We start from the raw sequence: 25,299 nt of genomic DNA on the forward strand, positions 1-25,299 counted from the left end.
GAATGGAATTGAGCGGCTCCCTATAGTTAGCTTGACCATAGGTTCCTGGGAGCCCAGTTTATAGGAACCCGGTCTGTCCTATTCGTCCCATTCTGCCATCTCGGCTATCCCGATGATGTCAGATTCAGGAGGCTCATATCTTCCCTCTCGAACTCGGCCTCGGCTTCCTCGATCTCCTGGTCCCCTTCTCAGTCCCTGGCGCCTCTGGGGGCATTCATCTTTCCAGTGCCCTCTTTCCTTACAATAGGCACACTGATCCCTCTCCAATCTTGGTCTGGGATTCTCCCCCCTTGGCCGGGATTGATTGAAGGAATCTCGGGCCCTGGCTGGTGGTCCGGGGTCCCACTTTGGCTTCCCATTAGCTAGAGGTCGACCTCGGTTAAGGGTGGAATTAGTAATGGCTGCCGCTAAAAGGTCGGCCTTCTTCTGCATCTTCCGGTCAGCCTCTCGGCGCACCTCCTGATCTCTATTAATGAAAACCTTGGTTGCGATCTCAATTAGCTGGGTGGTATTCATCCCTGCGAATCCCTCCTGACGCTGCAACTTCTTCCGGATATCTGGCATACTCTGGGCCACCAATGCGCTATTCACCATTCTCTGGTTTTCTTGGGCTTCAGGGTCAAATGGGGTGTATGTTCTGTAGGCTTCAATTAGTCGCTCTAGAAAGGCCCCAGGGGATTCAGTTGCCCCTTGGAGAATTTCAGAGACCTTTGCCAGATTAATGGGCCTCTTTATGCCTTTCCTCATACCTTCCAGTAAGTCCCGGCAATAGCCAGACAACAGTTCATAGTGCTGCCCATCATTTGGATCCCAATCTGGAGCTGCGCGAGGAAACCGAGCTCTAACCCATCCCTCTGGGTCCTGTGTCCTCTCGGGAACACGCTCTCGCGTGATGGCCTCAGCATTTTGCAAAATCTTCCGCCTCTCCTCAGTTGTGAAGAGGGTCAAGAGAAGTTGTTGACAATCAGTCCAGGTTGGGTTATGGGTGGCCATAATGCTAGTCACTAGGTCCACCACTGCCTGAGGCTTTTCAGTATAAGAGGGATAATGCGTCTTCCAATTCAGGAGATCGGTGGTTGTGAAGGGTACATACTGATAGGCCTGTGCCTGTATAACCTGACCCTGATTATTAGGATCCGGTCGAGTGGTAGTTACCTGACGAAGTGGCAGAACTCTCGAGGAGGTGGGAATGGAACCTGAGGTAGAGCTAGGAGCTACCCTCCTATCATGCTCAAAGGTGGTTGCAGCAGGTCTAACCCATTCAGTGGAGGTGTGTTGAACCCCTGAGGGATGGGGAGGGGTACTCATAGACTGAGAGGTGGTCACAGGTGAGTCAGTCCATTGAAAGGGATGCCGGGCCCCTAATGAGTGGGTAGGGGTACTAGAGGGAGAGGCTGGGCTGTCAGGAGTTGAGGAGTCAGGGAGTGGAGCCCAAAGTGGGTCTTCGGAGGTTAACAGGGGAGGATGTGGCACAGAAGGGTAGAGGCCAGGTGAAAAGTCCAACCTAGGGTGTGGCAGGTTTGGCACAGGAGGGGAAGAACTATCCGGAGAAGCCTGTGCTGGAGAGGCTTGGGCTGGGCGGCGTGGATCTCTAGGGGTGGCACGGAACCCCAACAATGGGCCATAAGGTGGTGGCTCAAGATCTGAGGGATCATCAGAGAGTATGGGTTTCTCAGACAGGGTAGGGGCGGAAGCCACCGATTGGGTGGTAAGCTTCCTGGGGCTCTTTCCCTCTTCTAGTTTAGATTTTCTAATCTTTCTTTGAACACGGCCTAACATGAATTTTACTGGGGATCCCATATAAGTTTTCAACCAGGAGGGAGGGTCAGTCACAAGGCTGTCCCAGGAATCTATATAAGGGAGTTGTTCAGAATATTCTGATTCTCCTACTACTATGCTATAGACCTTCCGGATTACTTCAATATCTAAGCTGCCACTAGGGGGCCACCCCACTCCCATAGATGGCCACTCAACTTCACACAAGGTTCTTAAAGTACCTGAGCTTAAAGTCTGTCCATAGTCATTAATTAAAAAGCCTTTTTTGAAATTTCTAAGCATACAATCTAGGGGGGTAACAATTTGTCTAGATGATGTCCCACCCATAATGCTTACAGTTACAGCACACAAAAGGGAGGGAGTTTTTGAGAGTGCAGTAAGGGGTCCGCACTCTCGAGACACTAGGTAGACAGACAACAATCGCTTCCTTCCGTTGCTGACCAATTGAACTCGCGTTAATTGGAAATGCAGCTATAAGAAGTCCGCACTCAGTTAGCATTCACGCATCACACATTCCATACAGAAAATCCCACCCAACAATTTCAGATTTCTCAAATACAGATAAGCTCAAGCGTTTTCGCTTCTAGTCCCCGCGACTAGAAGGTACTAGGGCCTTTGCTGAGAATTGATCAGATTCTCCTTCCCTCCTTCTTGAGGGGCTGGTTTACAATTTCCTAGCTAGGATTACAATACAAAATACAGAATACATACCCGGCGAATGTTCTCCAGTCAGTTGGGTGCTGGGATTAATGCAGGATTCATCCCACCGCTGCCACCAAGAATTGTTGCAGGAATTGAGATAGGAATTTGTGATACTTCAGGAGTCAGACAGCACACACCAGTATGAGAGAGAAATCTTCTTTATTTGCCAGCAAACAAAGCAAGACATCAGTTCTAGCTCTCTTCTCTTCTCTCAGCTCTCTGTGTCTTTCTCTCAGCTCTCTGTGTCTTTCTCTCAGCTCTCTGTGTCTTTCTCTCAGCTGCTTCTCTTCTTATGCTGTCTTCTCCTTCTTCTGTCTGTTCCTTCTGTCCTTCTCTTTCTTCTGAGCTCCTTCTGACGTAAACTGCTTCTGCTCCCACTTAAATAGGGTCCTAAGCCCTCCTCCTAGCCTAGCCCCCTTTACTCCCAATTGGTTAAGAAACTGATTGGCTACCTTGCCTCAACCAATCATTACTTTTGAAATATCAGTTACATAGGTTCCAGACATCCTAAACTGACCTGTGACCTGGGGCCCCTCATGCCAGACATTTGGTCTCCAGTCTCTTACATTTCTCATTATGATTGATGTCTCATCTATAGCTTAAACTGGATTCCCTTAGAGACTAAGAGGCCCCATCTAACATTGGTTATTCTCATATTCCTAATCAGCTTCATACTACCTACTAACTAAACTCTGGCATTCATTAAAGAGGTCAAAAGTCAGTCTTACTTAATAGCATACATATCAGGCTATTACTTCCAGGAGGCCAGTCCTACACTTAGCTATAATTAATCAAGGAGAAGAGAGCTGACTAGTTCTGACCTTTTTCACCTATCAGCTCCCTTCACAAAACTAGCTAAGACCATAGTTAATTCAAAACACATGTTGATCTCCTCACTGCAGCCTTAAACAGCAGACAAAGGATCATTTTAAAAGTAACACAGAGTTGAACAAACATCCTACACAGAATTATTAATTTACACAGAATACAACATATTCTAAAGTAAGCATTCTTATAAGACATATCTAAACATCAGGAATATCTAGAATTATTTAGAATCTAACTATTTCCTTATAACAAAATCTACATATCAAGAACTTCTGAAATAGTATTTCAGCCTTTTAAACTTCAGCATGTCTGGCTCATTCCTTTGTTCATTCATAATAGTTTACAGCTGTGCCAGCATTTAGCAATCCATCCCTCACAAGGGTCTTTCTGACCTTTCTGACCCAGCCCGGCAAGACTTTCAAATAATATGAACCATCTGGCATACCTTCACTTCAGTTGCAAAGTAAAAAGTTAGAATTCTAACTTCAAGCTTTTAACAGAATTAACCCTTCATATGATTTCTTATATATATAATTATTCTTTGCTCATGGCTGCCTCAATATGTATACCTGAGCTTGATTTGTCCTTACCATTTTCAGGGCACAGACCATAGAAGTCTGCCCTGCACTGTCCTTGTGTTCTAAAACTTCTCAAGTTCTTCTCAAAGCCCCTGAAAAGCTCCATTCCATTCCATCCTATCCTATCCAAATCTATTCAGCCAAGATCAGAGCACAGACTGTAGAAATCTGCCCAGCATTGGCTTTGCTTCCCAATTACCGGTGTTGCCACCTAATTTCCTCTAAGCTTCTTTGAAGCTATTCCTTCTAAACAGAATTCCTTTTTGTTTATCCCATGCATTTTTAAATTCCGTTACAGTTTGCGGGAGGGCATTCCAGATATCTACCACTCGCTCGGTGAAAATACTTCCTGACATTATTCCTGAGTTGCACCCTTTTCAACCTCAATTTATGTCCTCAACCCTGGGTCCAAACAAGGTAACATATTAACATAGTAAATGATGACAGATAAAGACCTATACGGTCCATCCAGTCTGCCCAACAAAATAAACTCATTTTACATGGTATGTGATACTATATATATTTATTTATTTATTACATTTGTACCCCACGCTTTCCCACACATGGCAGGCTCAATGCGGCTTACATAGTAACAATATGAAGAATTACAAAGTTGTAAAAAAGAATATACAATTTGTAGTAAACGCAATATTAATGGGGTTAACGGATAAGTAAATTGAACATAGGAGGAATTGGGTGCAGAAGGAAATGAGCGTTAGAAGGTAGGTTTAGGAAGATGGAGAGGAATGGATATGGGATATGGGAAACATGGTCAATGTATAACAATCGTCGATAAGAATCAAGTGGGCAGGCTTTAGATTAGGTTGAATCGCTAGGGTAGGCTATCTTGAAGAGATGGGTCTTCAGTGCTTTCCTGAAGGGCACAAGGCCGTTAATAGTATGGATAGGTCTTGGTAAAGCATTCCAAAGCTGGCTAGAGGGATTTGTACTTAACACCTTTGCAGTTGGGGAGGTGTAGATTAAGTTAAGTACGGGAAGACGTCAAACTGTTCCTGGTTGGGAGGTTGATAAGGTGATTCATGTAGGTGGGGGCTTCTCCGTGTAATGTCTTGTAAATCATTGTGTGGACTTTAAAGTTAATTCTTTCTCTGATGGGGAGCCAGTGAAGCTTCTCTCGAAGAGGTGTTGCGCTGTCGAATCTTGACTTGCCACAAATTAGTCTGGCTGCCGTGTTTTGGAAAGTCTGGAGCTTTTTCAATATTAGGGACTTACAACCTAAAACAACACTGTTGCAGTAATCTGCGTGTGTGAGTACAGTGGATTGTACTAGGTTTCGGAAGGTGTCCAAGGGAAGATATGATTTCACTAATTTCAAAATCCACATTATGTTGAACAGCTTTTTGTTGATGACTTTAGCATGGTTTTTAAATTATAAATGGCTATCAATCGTTACTCCAAGGATTTTCAAGTTGTCTGATATGGGAAGTTTAACCTCTGGGGTGCTAAGAGTAGTTGGGAGGAGTGGAGAGTGTTGAGATGAGAGGACTAAACCCTGTGTTTTCTCTTTATATAATTTCATCTTAAAAGCATCGGCCCAAGAGGTTAGAGTGGTCATACCTGTGTTTGATTTGTCCTTGCCTTTCTCAGGGCACAGACCATAGAAATCTGCCCAGTATTGTTCTTGTAGTAAGCTCTGAAGCTAACGTCGAAGCCCCTTAAAATTTACACTCCAGCCCATCCCTATCTATTCAGTCACGATCAAGGTGATAGCTAACACTAATGCTTCCTTCAGGACAGGTATAAAGCCAATGAGGAACATTTTTAATATACAAATTGTGATACCCCCCTTCTCACTCAGGGTGACCTGGTTCTCAATATGCAGATCATATCAAATTAGCATGCTACCCCTTCTAGCTCAGGGTGACCTGGTTCCCACTAAGCAAATTAAATAGGTCTCATCAACTGCATATTTCTCAGGCAACTCTTTATTCCAGCCCCTGGGCACACTCCTTCTAGCTTAATACTTTATGCTTTCATAGATCTTCACACTGAGCCTCCCCACAAAGATCCATGGTCTCAGTACTACATCAGTACTTTGGGGACTCCTAACCCCAGGCTTTGCAGCCTGCTTCTCTCAGTACTTTGGACCCACAGTCCTTTGTTCTTTGGACACACAGTCCCCTCTTTGAACACACAGTTCTGGACACATAGTCCTTTCTTCTTTGGACACCCAGTCCTTTCACTGAACACACAGTTCCTATAAGTACTGAGGACACACAGTCAAACACTAATGCTTTAGGGACTTCTTACCCCAGGATTTTCAGCCTGCTGATCTCCTTTGGACACACAGTCCACCACAAGTCCATAGGGTTAGCCAGTATCTTCCAGGGGCTCTCTCTTCTTCTCCTGCCAGCTCACCTCTCTTCCTTTCACAACTCAGGTGGGGTATAAAGTGGTTAATTAGCTACACAGGACCCAGCCCATAACCTCCCACATCTGTGGACATCCCAGGGCTCTCCCCGGTCCTAGCACCCTCCACTTCTGCTGCTAGCGCCCTCTAGTGGCCTACACCATATAGGACACCCTCTTACTTATCACAACATGTATGTTTTTGTAGGATCCAAAACAAGCGCCTTCAAATCTGTGTAACCCACTCCTTTTCTATATTTGAATAGTTAATAGTGGCATTGCAAAATCAGCAGTAATAGGTATAGCACATTTACATATGTAAACATCACACATGTCTACCAGTATGACTTCCTACATAATACTACTACTACTACTTAACATTTCTAGAGCGTTACTAGGGTTACGCAGCACTGTACAGTTTAACAAAGAGAGACAGTCCCTGCTCAAAGAGCTTACAATCTAATAGACAAGTGAATGGTCGGTCCGATAGGGGCAGTCAAATTGGGGCAGTCTGGATTCACTGAACGGTAAGGGTTAGGTGCCGAACGCAGCATTGAAGAGGTGGGCTTTAAGCAAAGACTTGAAGACGGGCAGGGAGGGGGCTTGGCGTAAGGGCTCAGGAAGGTTGTTCCAAGCATAGGGTGAGGCGAGGCAGAATGAGCGGAGCCTGGAGTTGGCGGTGGTGGAGAAGGGTACTGAAACCATGAATACCATTTTCATTTTCATACCTGAAACAGTATGGAAAACATTATAGTGACCTGTTTTATCTAATTTGAGATTCGTCCTCACTGCAGGGTAACAGACAACAGGAAACCCAAACCAGCCTGTCAGCCTCAGCTTTTATTAGATGATAGATCCTATGTGAGACATATAAACAGATCATAAGGCTTTGAACTGGGTCTTGAGATTCTCTAGCTTCTCTCTCAGAAATTGAAAAGTTTTCTAGCCTTCAGTGTCCCCAGTTTTTGTCTGCTTCTCTGTGGAGGGGTAGCCTAATGGTTAGTGCAGTGGCCCAAGAACCAGGGGAAGTGGGTTTGATTCCCATTGCTGCCCCAATGAAAGAAGAGTTTAATTAATTATACTTCCATTTAATTTCAATATATTTCTTCATCTTTATAACACCAGGCTTCCCAAGGCAGACTACAACTGTTAACGTGAACCCATCAGGAAACGGAATATCATCACTGAAATCTGGCCATCTGTATTGTATGAAGAACAGTGAAGAAAAATGAGCACAAAAACTACAGAGTTTATAATTGCAGTTTCTACCAGCTACAATAATTTTTGAAGATGTTTTAGTGATATTAAATTATTTAATGATTTACATCTACATATGGGAAGCTTTCAAATAAAAAGCTGTCCAATAAGTTAAAAAAAATCTTTTGTCCACCTTTTAAACTACTACTACTACTACTATTTAGCATTTCTATAGTGCTACAAGGCGTACGCAGTGCTGCACAAACATAGAAGAAAGACAGTCCCTGCTCAAAGAGCTTACAATCTAATAGACAAATAAATAAAGTAAGCAAATCAAATCAATTAATGTGAACGGGAAGGAAGAGAGGAGGGTAGGTGGAGGCGAGTGGTTACAAGTGGTTACGAGTCAAAAGCAATGTTAAAGAGGTGGGCTTTCAGTCTAGATTTAAAGGTGGCCAAGGATGGGGCTCAGGAAGTTTATTCCAGGCGTAGGGTGCAGCGAGACAGAAGGCGCGAAGTCTGGAGTTGGCAGTAGTGGAGAAGGGAACAGATAAGAAGGATTTATCCATGGAGCGGAGTGCACGGGAAGGGGTGTAGGGAAGGACGAGTGTGGAGAGATACTGCCTATCCAACTGAAACAGATTTAGACTTCTAACAGATGGACCAACAATAAAGAACGACAACGTGGATGCAGCAGCTTGCTTTGTTTTTGAGTGTATGGCAATGACGGCTGCGCGGGGAAGTGGAAACAGAGATTAACCAAATTGGCTTCCTTGCTTGCAGTGGAGTAGATAGGGTCACTTCCACTCCTGTCTATTAAACCTCCGTGCCTGCCACCCAACGAGTGTTCTTAATCCGACCTCCGTCCGTTCAGAACGTTCTCTCAGGTGATGTCATTAGTCCGCGTCCAGCAGGAAGAGGGCATGCTGTATACAGTAGACAAAAACAAAGTCTTTTTCCCCTGTCACCAACTATTAGATGGCGTCTAATATGTAGATTAACAGTAACAATTTGAAACTACAAATATCCAGCCTCAAGTCTCAGCGTCTTCTTTTATTTTGTAGAAGTTACCTCAGCTCTTCCGCAAGAGGACGAGCTTTCAAGTCATTTCTAATCCTGCAAAGCAGCAAAAGCAGAGAGGAAGATGCCCACAGGAGCTTCTGCTCAGGTAGGAAAATGTCCCAACCTCTCTATACAAAATTGCTGCAGCTTTTCTGGGACACTGCAGAGCTGGCTGGCCCTGACTAGGTCCCAGATCAGACTTGAGGCTGAGAAAAAGTACTTTGGGACCCTCCCTGATTGTAAGTAGAGAAATCAGGGCAGGGGTCTCTCACAAAATGATCTTTTGTGACCCAGGATCTGTGTAAGTGTTTTCAATTTGTGATAATCCTGCTCTGGGAGTAACTGTTATGTGATTGTGAACTTCTGAGCCCCAGTGCTGGGAGATTTCCTGATGTACTTGATGCAGAAGGTGCTGAGTGTGGAAGGGTTTGTGTTTCAGATCCCAGTAACCTTTGAGGACATCGCCATCTATTTCTTTCAGGAAGAGTGGAAGGATTTGGATGCATGGCAGAAGGAACTTTACAAGGATGTGATGAAGGAAAATTATCAGACCTTGATGTCACTCGGTAAGGGATAATTAAAAATGTTTTATTAGCTGTCATGAGTCATCAGGAGTAAGACAATTGGTTTCCTGGTGTTATTTACTATGAAAATGAGTGCTGTAGTGATCACTTTTCTTACTGTCAGCAATAAAGGACATCAGATTGGAGGCTTCATCTTGTAAAATCAAAGTGTCAAAACCTGGCTGTTCTGTTCCCTTTCTAGCATCTAATTAAGTTTGGTGGGGTTCTTGGCATTTTCAGTGTTATATTTTCTCCCTTTCGTACCATGGCTGTTGGCTACTGTTATGGTCTTGGACTTTTGTTCTGGTTTTGAATTTTTGACCTTTTCATCCCTGCCCTCTTCTGGTAGATCTAGTGCTCATTGTTGATCATACATGCTGTTTTCAGTTGGTTGGCTCTGTGCCATTTGCATTCTGCTTTGTGAACTGCTATATTGGCAGTGTTTTGACCAAATAAATAAATAGAGAGGTTTGGGAATAGAAGGATGGGGGTGAACAGGATCTGTGTGTATAGGGGAAAGTGGAATCAGCACTGGACGTAGGTGGGTAATAGAGGGATTTAGCATTTTGGATATGCCAAATGTGTGATACAGTATAGGTGTGCATAGCCAAAACAAAGTTTGACTTGAGCTTGTTGAAAACAAATTTTTCCTGATTTTTGGGCATATTTTCATGTTCATTTGACCGATTTGGTGTTTTTAGGCACACATATATGCACACAAATGATTATACATGGGTTAATTTGTAGGTATATGCATGTAGAGGTGATTTGCTTGCTTAACTATTTAGGCACCCAAATGAATTGAATGTGCATTCTTAAATGCATCCGCCCTACCGTGATACAAGCATTTGGATTAGTGTTTATGTGTGTGTGAAAGAGAGAGTGTACATGCCCATCTCCTTCCCTTTTTCTCTTCCACCACCCCAGTTCATACTCTTTCCACTATTCCTGATACTTTCCCTTGCTCCCTCATCTCTTGCTCCCTTCTGCCCCCCAGGAGTGAGTACCTTTTCTTTTTTCTTCTCCTTCCTTCCTTGAAATCCCATCTCCATGCTGATCCTCTATCTCATTTCCCCACAGTGATAACTACTACTAATAATAATAATCATTTATATAGCGCTGCTAGATGTACGCACTGCTGTACACATTATATGCAGGTACTTTCTCTGTCCCTAGAGGGCTCACAATCTAAGTTTTAGTACCTGGGGCAATGGAGGGTTAAATGACTTGCCCAAGGTCACAAGGAGCTGCAGTGGGAATCAAACCCAGATTGCCAAGATCAAAGCCCGCTGCACTAACCATTAGGCAACTCCTAAAAGGGGTTCTTTTACAAATCCTCGGTAAAAAGTGGCCTACGGTAGTGTGGGTGCGACTTTTGGGTGTGTGCTGTGCCATTTTTTTACCGCGGCTGGGAAAAAGGCAATTTTTTAAAGGGCCGGGAAATGGGCGTGCGCCAAATTTAATTCTGTTTCCCAGCGCTTGAGCCCTTACTGCCACCCATTGATCTATCGGTAAAGGCTTACATGCTACCTGCATGGTAACTAGGCAGCACGCGCCAGCGTGGTTGTGCTATCGTTTATCGCCTGGAACACCCCCTGCAGTATGCATTAGCCCTCCCGCACCTTTGTAAAAGGGCCCCTGACCAAAAAAGACATAAAAAAATAGATTATACAAATCATAAATATTGGTAACTATATTTTAATAAAGTAAAACATTTTACCCCCAGATTCTATATAGTGCGCCTAGAGATCCATGCTGAAATCCAAGTGGATTCTATAATTTGGGAGGGAGGATTGTGAAAAATTACAAGAGGACCTTACGAGACTCAGAGACTGGGTGTCTAAATGTCAGATGACGTTTAATGTGAGTAAGTGCAAAGTGATGCATGTGGGAAAGAGGAACCCGAATTATAGCTACGTCATGCAAGGTTCCACATTAGGAGTCACAGTCCAAGAAAGGGATCTAGGTGTCGTCGTTGATGATACGTTGAAACCTTCTGTTCAATGTGCTGCTGCGGCTAAGAAAGCAAATAGAATGTTAGGTATTATTAGGAAAGGAATGGAAAACAAAAATGAGGATGTTATAACGCCTTTGTATCGCTCCATGGTGCGACCGCACCTCAAGTATTGTGTTCAATTCTGTTCGCATCATCTCAAAAAAGATATAGTGGAATTAGAAAAGGTACAGAGAAGGCCAATGAAAATGATAAAGGGGATGGGACAACTTCCCTATGAGGAAAGGCTAAAGCGGCTAGGGCTCTTCAGCTTGGAGAAAAGGCGGCTGAGGGGAGATATGATAGAGGCCTATAAAATAACGAGTGGAGTTGAACGGGTGAATGTGAAGCGTCTGTTTATGCTTTCCAAAAATTCTAGGACTAGGGGGCATGCGATGAAGCTACAAAGCAGTAAATTTAAAACGAATCACAGAAAATGTTTCTTCACTCAACGTATAATTAAACTCTGGAATTCGTTGCCAGAGAATGTGGTAAAGGCAGTTAGCTTAGCGGAGTTTTAAAAAGGTTTGGATGGCTTCTTAAAAGAAAAGTCCATAGCCCATTATTAAATGGACTTGGGGAAAATCCACTATTTCTGGGATAAGCAGTATAAAATGTTTTGTTCTTTTTTGGGATCTTGCCAGGTATTTGTGACCTGGATTGGCCAGTGTTGGAAACAGGATGCTGGGCTTGATGGACCTTTGGTCTGTCCCAGTCCCTGGCCCTGGACCTCAGGCCCTGGCCAGCTGCTGTTTCCACATATTCATATGAGGTGCTGGGTTAATAACTGTATAAAACGACATTAAAGCATTCTTTGTGTTGGAAATTATTTATTTTTGTTGAGGAATGAAAGCCATAGTAATTATTTAGTTATTTAACACATTTCTATCCCACATTTTCCCACTTAGTTGCAGGCTCAATGTGGCTTACACAATACCGCAAAGCTCCGGTTCAATGATACAGGTACAAAATGAAGTAGAAAGCATGATAAGAAACATAAGTATAAGCTACAAGAAACGAAGAGGGGGTGGTAATAAAATAAGAATGTCCAAAATGTCCAAAGAAGTACACAGTTCATAAAAATAAATGATAAATGGTGTCCCAATGTAGGCAAAGAAGTAATGCTGAGTATATGTAACTGTTTAAAGTCCAAAAAGCAAAGATTAGGGACTTTCTGCAAGGGGATGCATTAGGGCAAACATCAATCTCCTGGTTTCACAAGGCGCTGAAGGATCTAAAACCCCCCAAAGATGTCAAGGAGGTAGTGGGGAGATGGGAACAGGAGCTGGGAAGTTCATTTGCGATAGAGAAAGTACTCATAGCACTAAAAGGGATGACAGGAGTAGTGCATAGTGCTGAACTGCAAGAATGTCATTTTAGAACAATACATAGAGCATACTTCTCTGGCAAGCAAGCATGGCATGCAGGGATAGTGGAGGCCGATAGATGCGGGAAGTGTGGAGCGGCAATGCCTTCTTTGGCACATGGGTTATGGCAGTGTCAGCGAATTCGGGGTTTCTGGACAGCTCTTGCCCGGTTTGTGTCAAGGGTTCTGAAGTGTAGAATACAGCTCACTTTTGAACGAATCATGTTTAGCTCGCCAAGAGTATGGGCACGGGGTACAAAAGAAGAGAAGCTATTTCTGAGTAAGTCTTGCATTCTGGGGAAGAAATGCATATTGAATCATTGGATAAAGGACATACCGCCCTCCTACTGGTATTGGAGGAATAAATTGCACGCGCTTATGATGTGGGAAGCCAGAGGTGCGCGATTTACCCCCAAAAGAAGGAAGCATTTCATAAACATTTGGACTGCATACCTGAATGTTGTAGCGCCCAGAGTTAGAAGTCAGGTATTGAATGAGTTGGAATGAATGGGAATGAATGTGGAGTAAGAGAGAATGATGAGTAGGGAGAAGTACTGGGGGGGGGGGAGAGGGAGGGGGGGGGGACGAAGCTGAGACATGCACCGCCGACATTTGACCATATGGGAATGGATTTAGTCTGCTAAGGATATTGATATGAACAATAAAGCTGTATGATTCATGGTAAAGATGGAGATGGTAGATGAAGGGCTATGAGAAACAAAGCCCTGGGCAGTGGGTCGTGCTTATAAGCTACTGCCTCAGGAGGAAGAATGTTCTTAATCCCAATGTCTTGAACGAATGCCCTATGGATGGTAGCACTGTTTGAAACTGGCTTGAACATAGCTGGAAGGGAAGGGGGGGAAGGGGGGGGAAGAGTGGAGGGGAGGGGGACGGGGGGAGGGAGGGGGGGGGAAAATAAAGAAAATGTTCACAAGCTGATTTGAACTAGCATACTGTTACTTGGTTGAATATCTCTCAGTGTATAATATGTTTAACTGTTGTTGTTCTTAATAAAAAAGATTTAAACATAAAGTCCAAAAAGCAGTTATTCCCTTCCTCCATTAATTTTTTGAAAATTAATATGAAAAAGTCATAAGTACATAAGTACATAAGTACATAAGTAATGCCATACTGGGAAAAGACCAAGGGTCCATCGAGCCCAGCATCCTGTCCACGACAGCGGCCAATCCAGGCCAAGGGCACCTGGCAAGCTTCCCAAACGTACAAACATTCTATACATGTTATTCCTAGAATTTTGGATTTTTCCAAGTCCGTTTAGTAGCGGTTTATGGACTTGTCCTTTAGGAATCCGTCCAACCCCTTTTTAAACTCTGCTAAGCTAACCGCCTTCACAACTTTCTCCGGCAACGAATTCCAGAGTTTAATTATATGTTGGGTGAAGAAAAAGTTTCTCCGATTTGTTTTAAATTTACTACACTGTAGTTTCATCGCATGCCCCCTAGTCCTAGTATTTTTGGAAAGCGTGAACAGACGCTTCACATCCACCTGTTCCACTCCACTCATTATTTTATATACCTCTATCATGTCTCCCCTCAGGGTGGGCGAGGAAGCCTTGTTTGATCCCGTTGTTTGCAAATTTTTATGGTTCAAATATGTGGCCTTAAGCAACGATAAATTGTTAAACAAATTTACCCAATTTTTGAACTTACCTTTTGGGGGAGGTTTTTTGTGGTGTCCTGCTTCTGTAAAAAAAAAATTAAATAACAACAATAATAAGAGAAGGATTACAGCAAAGCAAAATGATTAAAATTATCAAAACTACATTTTTATGGGTTTTTTAAAAATATTTTTGGCTAGGTTCTCTATGCATTGTAATAAAAAAAAATTACATGTACATAGTGACATGAAAGCCCTGTCATGGAATGAGAAGAGGGGTAAAGGAGAAGGAAGAAGGCAGGAAAGGTCTATTAGGTTTCCCTAAACCCCCAGAAAAACAGGAAGAAACAAACGGTCCGAATTCCTGAGCTCTAGAAAATACATGGAGCTAGAACAATTTTTACCTGGCCCAGGCTTCTGTTCAGCAGTTCAGTCTGAAGAGATGTGCAGTTTTATTAAAACAATCACAGATAGCGAGAATCAGCTGGAAGGAGGCAGACTGTATGACCAGCAAAGGGTCAAAGGGTAAATGGTCATGGGTTTGATTTACCGCCGTTCTGTGGTACAACCAAAGTGGTTTACACACTATAAGCAGGTACTTTATCTGGATCACAATCTCAGCACCATCTGGAGGAGTAGCCCAATGGCTAGTGCAGAGGGCTGAGAACCCGCGGAACTGGGTTCAACCCCCACCGCAGCTCCCTGCGACCCCGGGCAAGTCACCCAACCCTCCACCGTCCCAGGTACAAATAAATACCTGTATACACTATCCAGCGTATTTTCAAAAGAGATCGCTGGCCATCGACATAAATCGGGAGATGGCCGGCAATCTCCTGAACCCAGCCAATTCGGTATAATCAAAAGCTAATTTTGGCCCGCACCAACTGCCTTCCGTCGTGGAGCCGGCCAAACTTCAAGGCAGGGTACAGAAGGCAGGGCGGGGGCTACGAGATGGCCAGCTCGAATTAGTATTTCGCCGGCTGCATTTGGTCCATTTATAACAAATTTATGACTGGGTCCAGCATCTCTCTCCCCCTCTGTTCCCCTCCTCCCCCCAGGTCTGGTCTGTCTCTCCTCCCTCCATTCCCTCCTGGGGTCCAGCATCTCTCCCCCTCTCCCCACCCTCAGGTCTGGTCTCTCTCTCCCCCACCTGGGATCCAGCATCTCCTCCTCTCCCCACTGGTGATCTAGTGGCCTTTTTGGAGCAGGAGCACTCCACACTAGCACCTGCCCCTGTCCTGCTCCACAGTCAAAATGGCTGCCGTGACGTCCTGTGGCAGCCTCATGAGACTGCTGTGGGAGGTTGCAGCAGTCATTTTGAGATTGGAACCAGTATGAGCTGCAAATTTGGTTCCAGTTGAAACTGAAACCCCCAGTTTTGATCACCCTCTTTGTCTGGAGCTGTTTGCAACCCTATTCTGTGCTTGTGAGGCCTGTCCTATTGCGATCTCTACTTCTGCATCAGACAAGGCTTCTTGCATTGGAAACACACCTTGTGATTCTCATTCAGCCTTCCTCTCTTCAGTCCCAAAATACTATTTTAAATTGCCTTGTTTTGCATTCTGTCATCCTCTGTGTACTAGCAATTTCCGTTTCTCAAAAATAGTTGATTTTATAGTTGATAGATTGACTGGTCTGTTCTGCTCATCCCCCCAAAGCTTGAGGGGATTAGGCTGCCAGCTCAGCTTATTATGATTATTATTATTATTACATGACATTTGTATCTCACACATACCAGCAAAGTTCAGTGTGGCTGACAAAAATAGCAAACTAGGCAAATCCCAGGAACATTACAAATCAATAAAAGACATGCAACCAATAAAATCGAATTAATTTATAACCAAGTATTTTCTAACTAAAAAAGAAGAGGAGGTGGAACAGGAAGCCAACAAGTCAAGCAGAAGATATCCAGAAGGACCAGACTGAAGTCACAGATGTTAAAAGCCAAAATAATGTATTGGGACCCAAACGATCTGGACAAAACTCAGAAAGCCTACTGTAGGAAAAATGCTACTATTTGTTTTTTTGCTACAGTAGGCTTTCTCACAGATTTGGAAGCCTGTGCTGTATTCGGACAGTCTTAGCGCTCTCTATCCTGAGTTTTGTCCAGATCGTTTTATTCCATAAGTATTTTTGGAAGGATCATCTGTATCTGCCAATTTGAAGACCCCTGAGGTCCATGTTGGGTCCCAATAAATGATTTTGGCTTTTAGCATCTGTGACTTCAGTCTGGTCCTTCTGGATATCTTCCGCTTGACTTGTTGGTTCCCTGTGTGTGTTTTTGCGGGAGATTTGGACTCTTTGTTGTTTTTTGGTGGAACAGGAAGCACAGACGATGTTGAGAAAAGGTCAGATGGACAGGGTCAAAGATCCTTCAGGTGGGTGAATGACAAATCTCCTTCAAGTAATGCAGCAATAGGGGTAACAGTCTTAATTCGGTAAGGTCCAGTGTAGATGGGATCTTTACGGGTCTTGTGTGTCAAATTCTTCCGGTAGACCAGGTCACCTGCTTGGCATGCTAGAAAAGAGGGGAAAACAAGGTGATTTAAAGAGGAGCGGGCAGCAGTAATGTGTTGGAGGGCAATCCTGAGGTTATGGATGTAAGTTGAAAGCGAATCTGGACGGGAAGGGGGTGTGTCCAGCGAAGGAACAGGAAAACGCATTGTACTTCCTGTACAAAGCCTAATACTTTGTTCTTTACCCAGGAACAGGCTCTCAGAATGTCACCCCTGATATTATATCCCACATTGAAAGAGGGGAAGAGCCATACATCAGGGATGAGCCAAGATCAGAGGAAAGAGAAACTGGGGAAAACAGCTGCTCAGGTGAGTCCAGTAATAAGAGGGCCTGGTGTAAAACTGTTGAGCTAAAGAGTGAAATGAGCAACCGGGAAATACAGAGACCCCTTTACAAGCTCCTTGGAGATGTTTCATCACTCACGGATGGAGACTCCTTCATCCTTATACAGCAGCTTCAACCCTTGCAGTAGCCACCAGGTATGCAAATGAACTAGAGAAAAATTTCTTATACATTACCCTTTTGGATCTGGATATTGAAGAATTAAAAAAAACGTCTAGATCCAGGACTAGCGTTTTTAACTGATAATCGAATGAAACTTGTCATATAAGCAGGCGCCTCACCGTACACGATTTTAAAAAACAGGCAACAAAGCTTAAAAACGATACGTGCAGCAACAGTGGTGTGGCTCTACCGTACTCAGATACCTTAAATATTAATCGGGCAGTTGTATTTAACAATGATATCACTTTCTCCCCTGCAATATTTTTTTAATGAAAATATGGAGCACAATTGATTTCAGGACTGGGGCACTCCATTGATTACCCTGCTTTTCTTGCATGTGCTGTCTGTCACTCAGCCAGCTTATAACCACATTACTGAGCTTGGGTCTCCCGTACTCTGTATTGTCATTTTGTAGTTCTCTATTTTACTTAAACAGGAAGGGCCTGATATTATTATTAACATTTGTATAGCGCTACTAGACCACGCAGTGCTGAACATGTGACCTAGAGATATTCAAAACAATTTAGAGAAGAATGGAGTGGGAAATGGACCAAGAACTCCAGAGAAAACGAGGACAATCTGGATCCTTGAGAAGATTTATAATTATTTTTGTATACATGGTCACTCATTATATTTAAATGTGTATCTGTTTTTAGACCCCTGAGACAGACCGCCGGCCGAAACACAGTACTGTGTCGGGTCTTCTCAAGCATCCAGATTGTCCTTGTTTTCTCTGGAGTCCGTGTGGTCCATTTCCCACTCCGTTCTTCTCTGTTGCTCTCCGTAGGATCTCAGAGTTCTCCGCCCAGGCGGATTCCATTCAAAACAATTTAAGCAGGCATGTGCCAGTGATTTATTTTTAATACTTTGACCGAACTTATCGACTTACCAACTAGAAACATCATCGACTCATCAAGAACCTTTCTAAACCTGCATTACCAAAACTGTAAAGGACTAAAATACAAATGAACATATGCATTCAGCTTTTCCTACATTTGCACTCAGCTCTGGAACGCTTTACCTAGAAACATTAGAACTGCGAACACCCATCTAAAATTCCGAAAAGACCTCAAGACTTACCTCTTCCGGAAAGCCTACCCAGAAGTGATAAGTAGTAGTAGTAGTAGTAAGAAATGAACAATACCCCTTCCACATAATCCTATTACTTCAAACTGTACGAATGTTACCACTCCAATTATACCACTCCAGTTATAATTAAGTGTACTTCTACCCTTATCCTACTCTGTATTGCTCAGTAGACGCTGTAGTCCCATCCGCGTAGACTTATCAGCCTCATTGGGATTACTTTTCTCTTTTCCGGAACCTTATCAGCTTCCTTGCACCTACTGTTACTCTATTTTCCACTCTGTATATATTCCCAGAGTTGGTACTCTCCTCTCCGGAACCTGTAAGCCACATTGAACCTACTGTTATGGGGGAAAATGTGGGATACAAATGTAATAAATAAATAAAATACTTGGTTTATTCTACTGCATTTGAAACTAAATCAACACATTACCTTCAAATACAGGCTAGAGTAAAATAATGCCCAATCAGATCCAACACTTGATGTGCCTACATTTGTCTAAGGAACCAAAAGAGTAAATTCTCCCCCCCCCCCCCCACCCCTCGGTGGACTCTTATCCAGAGGGCTCGGAAGGATAATGGGTTATACATCCTACGGAGATATTTTTACTATATCCCACTAGCACAACACTCACGCTCGTACATCCTTCCCCACATCACGGCCTGCCCCCTTTCCCAACTCTGGCAGGGGTCCAATCCACTCTAAATGTCAGTAGTACACTAGGGGCCCTGTTTACTAAGGCACATTAGTGGTTTTTTTTTTTTGTTTGTTTGTTTGTTTCAACAGTTTTTATTGATCATTCAATATTTTAAACATAGCCATTAAATTTGACATTTTAAGTGATACATCATACATTAACGTCTATCATCAATGTTTTTATCATTTTCTCCCTCCCTCCCCTCCAACCATTCCACTATAACCAAAATGTTTACATTTGTATTGTTAAATGAGCAGCAAAATAAGCGCATTAGTGTTTTTTAACGCGCCTACAATCAGTGCATGCGCTAACCATGTAGGCGCCTATAGGGATATTGTAGGTGCATACACTGTTAACACGCATACATGGTTAACGCGCGTAAAAAACGTTAATTCGCCTATAACGCGGCTTAGTAAACAGGGCCCTAAAATTTAAAAAGATTCTGGATCCTCTTCATCACCCCCCCCCTCAATATCTTGACCATAAAGCCGTAGAAATGTGTTCCACAGTGTCACATAAGTCTTGACCCAGGGGTTGGCATTACACGTGCCAGCGATATTTGATGTTGCTGCCCACATAGCTTACTGGGAAGTAGGACCATTTAAATAGCATTCCTGCTTTTGCCCAGTTAGCTATCCTGGTACGGCACTGAATATCGGCTATACCCGCATACGGCCAGATTCTATATATCATGCCTAAAATATTGGTGCTGCAAAATAATACCCCTAGGCTTATTCTATAAACTACACCTAAATTTAAGCATGGCTTATAGAATGCGCCTAGGCGCCCGTTCCTGCGACTAAATTTAGTCACGGCCATTTACGCCAAGTAAAACTTGATGTAAATGCCGGCAACTAAGTTAGGCGCGGACCAGGTGTATTCTGTAACCGCACGTTTTGCTTTTTAGAAACGCCCCCTTTTCAAATCTGCATCTAAGAATTTATAGGCATCACTTTACAGAATGTGCTTAGCAAGTTGTGCGTGTAAATTGTAATTAATGCCAATTAGTGTCAATATTTGCTTCTGAAGTGGCAATTAGCGGCGCTGATTCACTTGTTAAGATAATTTAAATTGTGTGCGCTGATCAGAATACGCCCAGATTTGCGTGCACAACTCTGGGGGATAACGTCCAGGTGCTGCTAAGACCTGAATATTCAGTGCCAGTGCCCAGATATGGCTGACCGCTGTCAGCTGAATGTTTACCTAGAAGTGTTTTGGCATCCTCTCCTGATTATTGTTTTCCCCACAGTCAGAGGGTCTGTACTGGAGTCCCCCACTGGGGAGTTCTCTCTGTTGTTGCCTGAAAATCCTTTATTCCTTCCTGGATCTGACTTCCACTTCCATCAGAGCCTCTTGCTCTTCAGTATTGTGTTCAGTTTTGGAGGCTGTATCTTGCTAAAGATGTAAAAAGACTGGAAGTGGTGCAAAGAAAAGCTACAGAAATGGTATGGGATTTGCGTTGCAAACTGTACAAAGAGAGACTTGCTGACCTGAACTACCTTGGAGGACAGGAAAAACAGATAACATGATACAGACGTTCAGATATTTGAAAGGTATTAAGCTGGAAACAAACCTTTTCCGGAGATGGGAAGGCAGTAGAACTAGAGGGCATGAATTGAGATTGAAGGGGGGCAGACTCAGGAGTAATGTCAAGAAATATTTTTTCACAGAGAGGGTGGTTGATACGTGGAATGCCCTCCTGTGGTAGGTGGTGGAGATGAAAACGGTAATGGAAATCAAACATGCATGGGATAAACACAAAGGAATCCTGTTTAGAAGGAATGGATCCGTGGAATCTTAGCGGAGATTGGGTGGCAACACCGGTAATTGGGAAGCAAAACCAGTGCTGGGCAGACTTCTACGGTCTGTGCCCTGATTGTGACTGAATAGATATGGATGGGCTGGAGTGTAAATTTTAAGGGGCTTCGATGTTAACTTCAGAAATTTTAGTACAAGAACAGTGCTTGGCAGACTTATACAGTCAGTACCCTGAAAATGGCAAGGACAAATCAAATTCGGGTATACATATAAAGTATCGCATACCATGTAAAACGAGTGTATCTTGTTGGGCAGACTGGATGGACCATATAGGTCTTTATCTGCCGTCATTTACTATGTTACTGTATTGTACTTACTGTTTATAGTAAATGTATTAATGACCTTTGTATATTCTTTTTCTTTTCTTTTTTTAATTTAGAAAATAATGATTCCAGGAAGAGTACTACAGAGACACATCACTGGGAGATCAGTGAGAATGCAGAAGGGAACAAGATGTTACTAAAAAAAGATGCAAAGGACACGTCTTCATGGTCTTACTGGGGTAAAGAGTGCGAGAAACAATTTATCTCAAAAGAGAAGCAAAGAAATTCACCAGTTACGTGTGAGCAAAGTGCCAGTAATGTCACACATACAGAGAAGGAGCAGAAAATACAGACAAGAGAACAAAAATGTTTATGTGATATGTGTGAGATATTCCTCAGGAAACCTGTAACGCTGAAATCGCAGCACAGACCTGGCATTGAAGAGAATCCATGTACCTGTTCATACTGTGGGAAAACCTTCAGTCAGAAGGGAAAACTGCAGGGACCACAGAAAACATGTACAGAAAAGAGATCTGTTAGATGTTCTGAGTGTGAGAAGAATATCAGTAGGAAGGAAGAACGACTATCACCACAAAAAATAAACGTGAATAAAATAAATCTCCCAAACTACCAGGAAATACAGACCGATCAGAAAACATTTTCATTCAATGGTCGTGGCAAAAGATTTAAATGGAAGGCAAATCTTACAAGAGACCAAAAAATCCATCTGAGGGACAGTCTGTTTTCATGCAGTGGAAGTAATAAACTCTTATTTCAGAAGAGTCCCTCTTCGAGATATAAAAATGTCCATACTAGTGAGAGACCATTCCCGTGTACTCAGTGTGGAAAATGCTTCATTAGGAAAGCAGACTTTGCACAGCACCAGATAATTCACACAGGTGAAAAACCATTTACATGTGTGGAATGTGGTGAAAGCTTTAATCGGAAGATAAACCTTGCAACCCATCAGCGAATCCATACTGGTGAGAGACCATATACATGTACAGAGTGTGGTAAAAGCTTCACTTGGAAGGCAAGCCTCACAAGCCACCAACGAACCCACACAGGTGAGAGACCGTTTACATGTTTTGAGTGTGGTAAAAGCTTTGGTTGGAAGACAATCCTCACAGTTCACCAGAGAATTCACACAGGTGAGAGACCATTTACATGTACCGTGTGTGGTAATAGTTTTAGTCAGAGGACAAGTCTTACAAACCATCAGAGAATCCATACAGGTGAAAAACAATTTACGTGTAAGGAGTGTGGTAAAAGCTTCAATCGGAAAACAAACCTCATAAGCCATCAGAAAATACACACTGGAATTAAACCGTTTATGTGTACAGAATGCGGTAAAAGTTTCATTTGGAAGAGATACTTCAGTGACCACCAGAAAATCCACACTAGGGAGAGACCATTTTCTTGTTCTGAATGTGAAAAAAGCTTCATTAGTAAAGGAACTCTTGTAGCTCACCAGAAAATCCACACTGGTGAGAGACCATTCTCATGTAATAAATGTGGAAAATGCTTCGTTAGAAAGAAAATCCTCACGCAACACCAAAGAATTCACACTGAACTAAAACTATTTTCATGCAGTGACTGTGGTAAGACATTCAGGGATAAAGCAAACCTCTCAAGCCACCAGAAAATCCACTCAGGATTGAAACCATTTATATGTCCTGAGTGTGGTAAAAGTTTTGGTCTGAAAACAAATCTCACAAAACACCAAAAAGTTCATCGAGGCGAGAAACCATTTACATGTGCTGAGTGTGGTAAATGCTTTAGTCAGAAGACAAACCTCACAAAACACCAAAAAATCCACAGAGGTGAGAAGCCATTCACATGTATTGAGTGTGGCAAAAGTTTCAGTCAGAAGATACACCTCAGAAAACATCACAAAATCCACACGGGAGAGAAACCTTTCACTTGCACCGTGTGTGGTAAAAACTTCAAGTGGGAAACAAATCTCACAAGCCACCAGAAAATCCACACGGGTGAGAAACCTTTTATATGTACGGAGTGTGGCAAAAGCTTTACTCAAAAGTCACCCCTCAAAAAACACCAAAAATTACACTTGGGTACGGTGCAATAAGTCTAGTATTTAAAGAAAGCATACATAGAGATTAAATATAGGAACTTGTGTGCTTATCTATCCCACCTAGTAGAGAACCAAGCCTTAAAAAAAAAACTGATTTAGATAAGAAGTAATATTCTTCAAGAGGTCAAACATCTATTGCTGTCTGCTTTATTTATTTGTGTTTAGCTCAAGCCTTTTTATTGATAGCTCAAGGTAAGTTACGTTCAGGCACAGTAAATATTTACCTTTCCCCAGAGACCTCACAATCTTAAGTTTTTACCTGAGCCAATGGAAGGTGAAGTGACCTTCCCAAAATCACAAGAAACATCAGTGGGATCTGAACCCTGGCTTTCAGCCGCTGCTGTAACCACTAGGCACCTGTTCCCCCACTTCATCTCAGTGGCTGGCAGCTTCGATGTAGCCTGGTAATACAGGCGGAAAGAACTGGACAAACTAAATGGGAGAGTTGGACTGTTTCTACATTCATCCACTGTGTTATGATGGGAAAAAAGTAAACAAATAAGTACAAATCCAAGATTTGGAAGCGAGAACATTGTTAAAGGAAACTCTGCAGAAAATTAATCTGATGCTAGTTTAAGATCTTTGGACAAATAAATATAAAGAACTTTGGAAGAGATGCTGTTTTAAAACAAATGAGTGATACTGCAGCACGAGAGAGACAGAGAAAGAAGAGACCAGGAGAGGAGGTGCTGGAGATGTTCTGAAGTTTTGAACTTGCCTACTCCTGAGAGAAAGCGTGGTACACTAGAGAAATTAGCAATTGGCGGAGATCTGAAAAGATACTGTCTTAATCTCACTCAGTATGTGGAACAGTTTATATAGAGAAGTCTTTAGTTAGCTCTCTGTTCCCTGTGTGCTGGAACAAGATCACAGCCAAGACTCAGAGACTTTTTTTTTTTAACATAAAAGGTTATTTTTGGGGGGGTCAACTATTTCATCAATTGGATGTCTTTCAAAGTTTCAAACAGGGGGAGGTGAACATTAATAAATAAAAGTTTACAGGAACAATAGGTAGAACTACCACAAAATGTAACTAATATATTGTCGGTACCTAACAGAAAGAAACCATAATTAACACAGGAGAGAAGAAAAATATGGGTGTGGGGCATTTCCAGTCGTCTGTTGATCAACTCACAATAGGAGGAGATAAATTCTTCTGATTTCGCAAGGAGATTTTGGATCTTGGTGATGGAAGTTTCTTATGTTATCCATTAATCTTGTAAATACTTTGTAAATATCTTTTTAAAAGGCCAAGTTGTATGGTAAAAACTATTAGCCCCCCATCTCTCAATCCCCTTAAAAATCCATTACTGCCCCCTTGTATCTTCACCCTGATCCCTTTATAAGATCAGTGTCCGTTATCTTCACCCCACCTATTTAAAAAAACAAAAAAAAACAGGGTGGCAGCAGCGGCACCTCCTCATCCCCCTTCAGCACTTACTGGGCCATCCCTGGGCTCTTGGGAGGGAGGAGGAGAGACAGGAGTGATCCTTGGTCTCTGGTACATCTCTTATTTATGATTTACTAGTAAAAAAGGCCCGTTTCTGACACAAATGAAACGGGCGCTAGCAAGGTTTTCCTCGGAGTGTGTATGTTTGGGAGAGTGTATGTGAGAGTGAGTGTTTGAGAGTCAGAGTGAAAGTGTGAGTCCAATCCATGCTCCTCTGTCACCTGGCCCCTCCATTCATTCCTATCCAGCAATTCCGCTGTCTCCCTGAGGCCTGCCCTGCAATCCATATGCATCCATGGCCATCTGTCCCCTCCATTCATCCCTATCCAGCAATTCCCCTCTCCCTGAGTCCTGCCCTTCCAATACATGCCCATCCATGCTCCTTTGTCACCTGGCCCCTCCATTTTTCCCTATCCAGCATTTCCCCTCTCTGCCTGAGGCCTGCCTTGCAATCCATATCCATCCATGGCCATCTGTCCCCTCCATTCATCCCTATCCAGCAATTCCCCTCTCCCTGAGTCCTGCCCTTCCAATCCATGCTCCTCTTTCACCTGGCCCCTCCATTCATCCCTATCCAGCAATTCCCCTCTCTGCCTGAGGCCTGCCCTGCAATCCATATGCATCCATGCCCATCTGTGCCCTCCATTCATCCCTATCCAGCAATTCCCCTCTCCCTGAGTCCTGCCCTGCCAATCCATGCCCATCCATATCCATCCATGCCCATCTGTCCCCTCTATTCATCCCTATCCAGCAATTTCCCTCTCTCCCTGAGTCCTGCCCTCCCAATCCATGCCCATCCATGCTCCTCTGTCCCCT

The 25,299-nt window shown here is 43.1% G+C and overlaps 1 protein-coding gene and 1 pseudogene across 1 annotated transcript; one reads left to right on the top strand and one right to left on the bottom strand.

Moving 5' to 3' along the window:
* LOC115465113 overlaps positions 1-25,299 on the bottom strand; it is a 500,577-nt pseudogene that overhangs the window by 456,706 nt on the left and 18,572 nt on the right.
* On the top strand, positions 8,371-24,526 carry LOC115464711 (zinc finger protein 260-like). Its single transcript, XM_030195076.1, has 4 exons — positions 8,371-8,619; positions 8,953-9,079; positions 16,758-16,877; positions 21,055-24,526. The coding sequence occupies exons 1-4, from the start codon at positions 8,596-8,598 to the stop codon at positions 23,025-23,027; spliced, it is 2,244 nt and encodes a 747-aa protein (XP_030050936.1). The 5' UTR covers positions 8,371-8,595; the 3' UTR covers positions 23,028-24,526.

Source organism: Microcaecilia unicolor, chromosome 1 (assembly GCF_901765095.1).
Source record: "Microcaecilia unicolor chromosome 1, aMicUni1.1, whole genome shotgun sequence".
NCBI lineage: Eukaryota > Metazoa > Chordata > Amphibia > Gymnophiona > Siphonopidae > Microcaecilia > Microcaecilia unicolor.

Coding starts and splice junctions, on each gene's coding strand:
- LOC115464711 (XM_030195076.1), top strand. CDS start 8,596: ATGCCCACAGGAGCTTCTGCTCAG. Junction 8,620..8,952: donor CCACAGGAGCTTCTGCTCAG/GTAGGAAAATGT, acceptor TTTGTGTTTCAG/ATCCCAGTAACCTTTGAGGA. Junction 9,080..16,757: donor TCAGACCTTGATGTCACTCG/GTAAGGGATAAT, acceptor TTCTTTACCCAG/GAACAGGCTCTCAGAATGTC.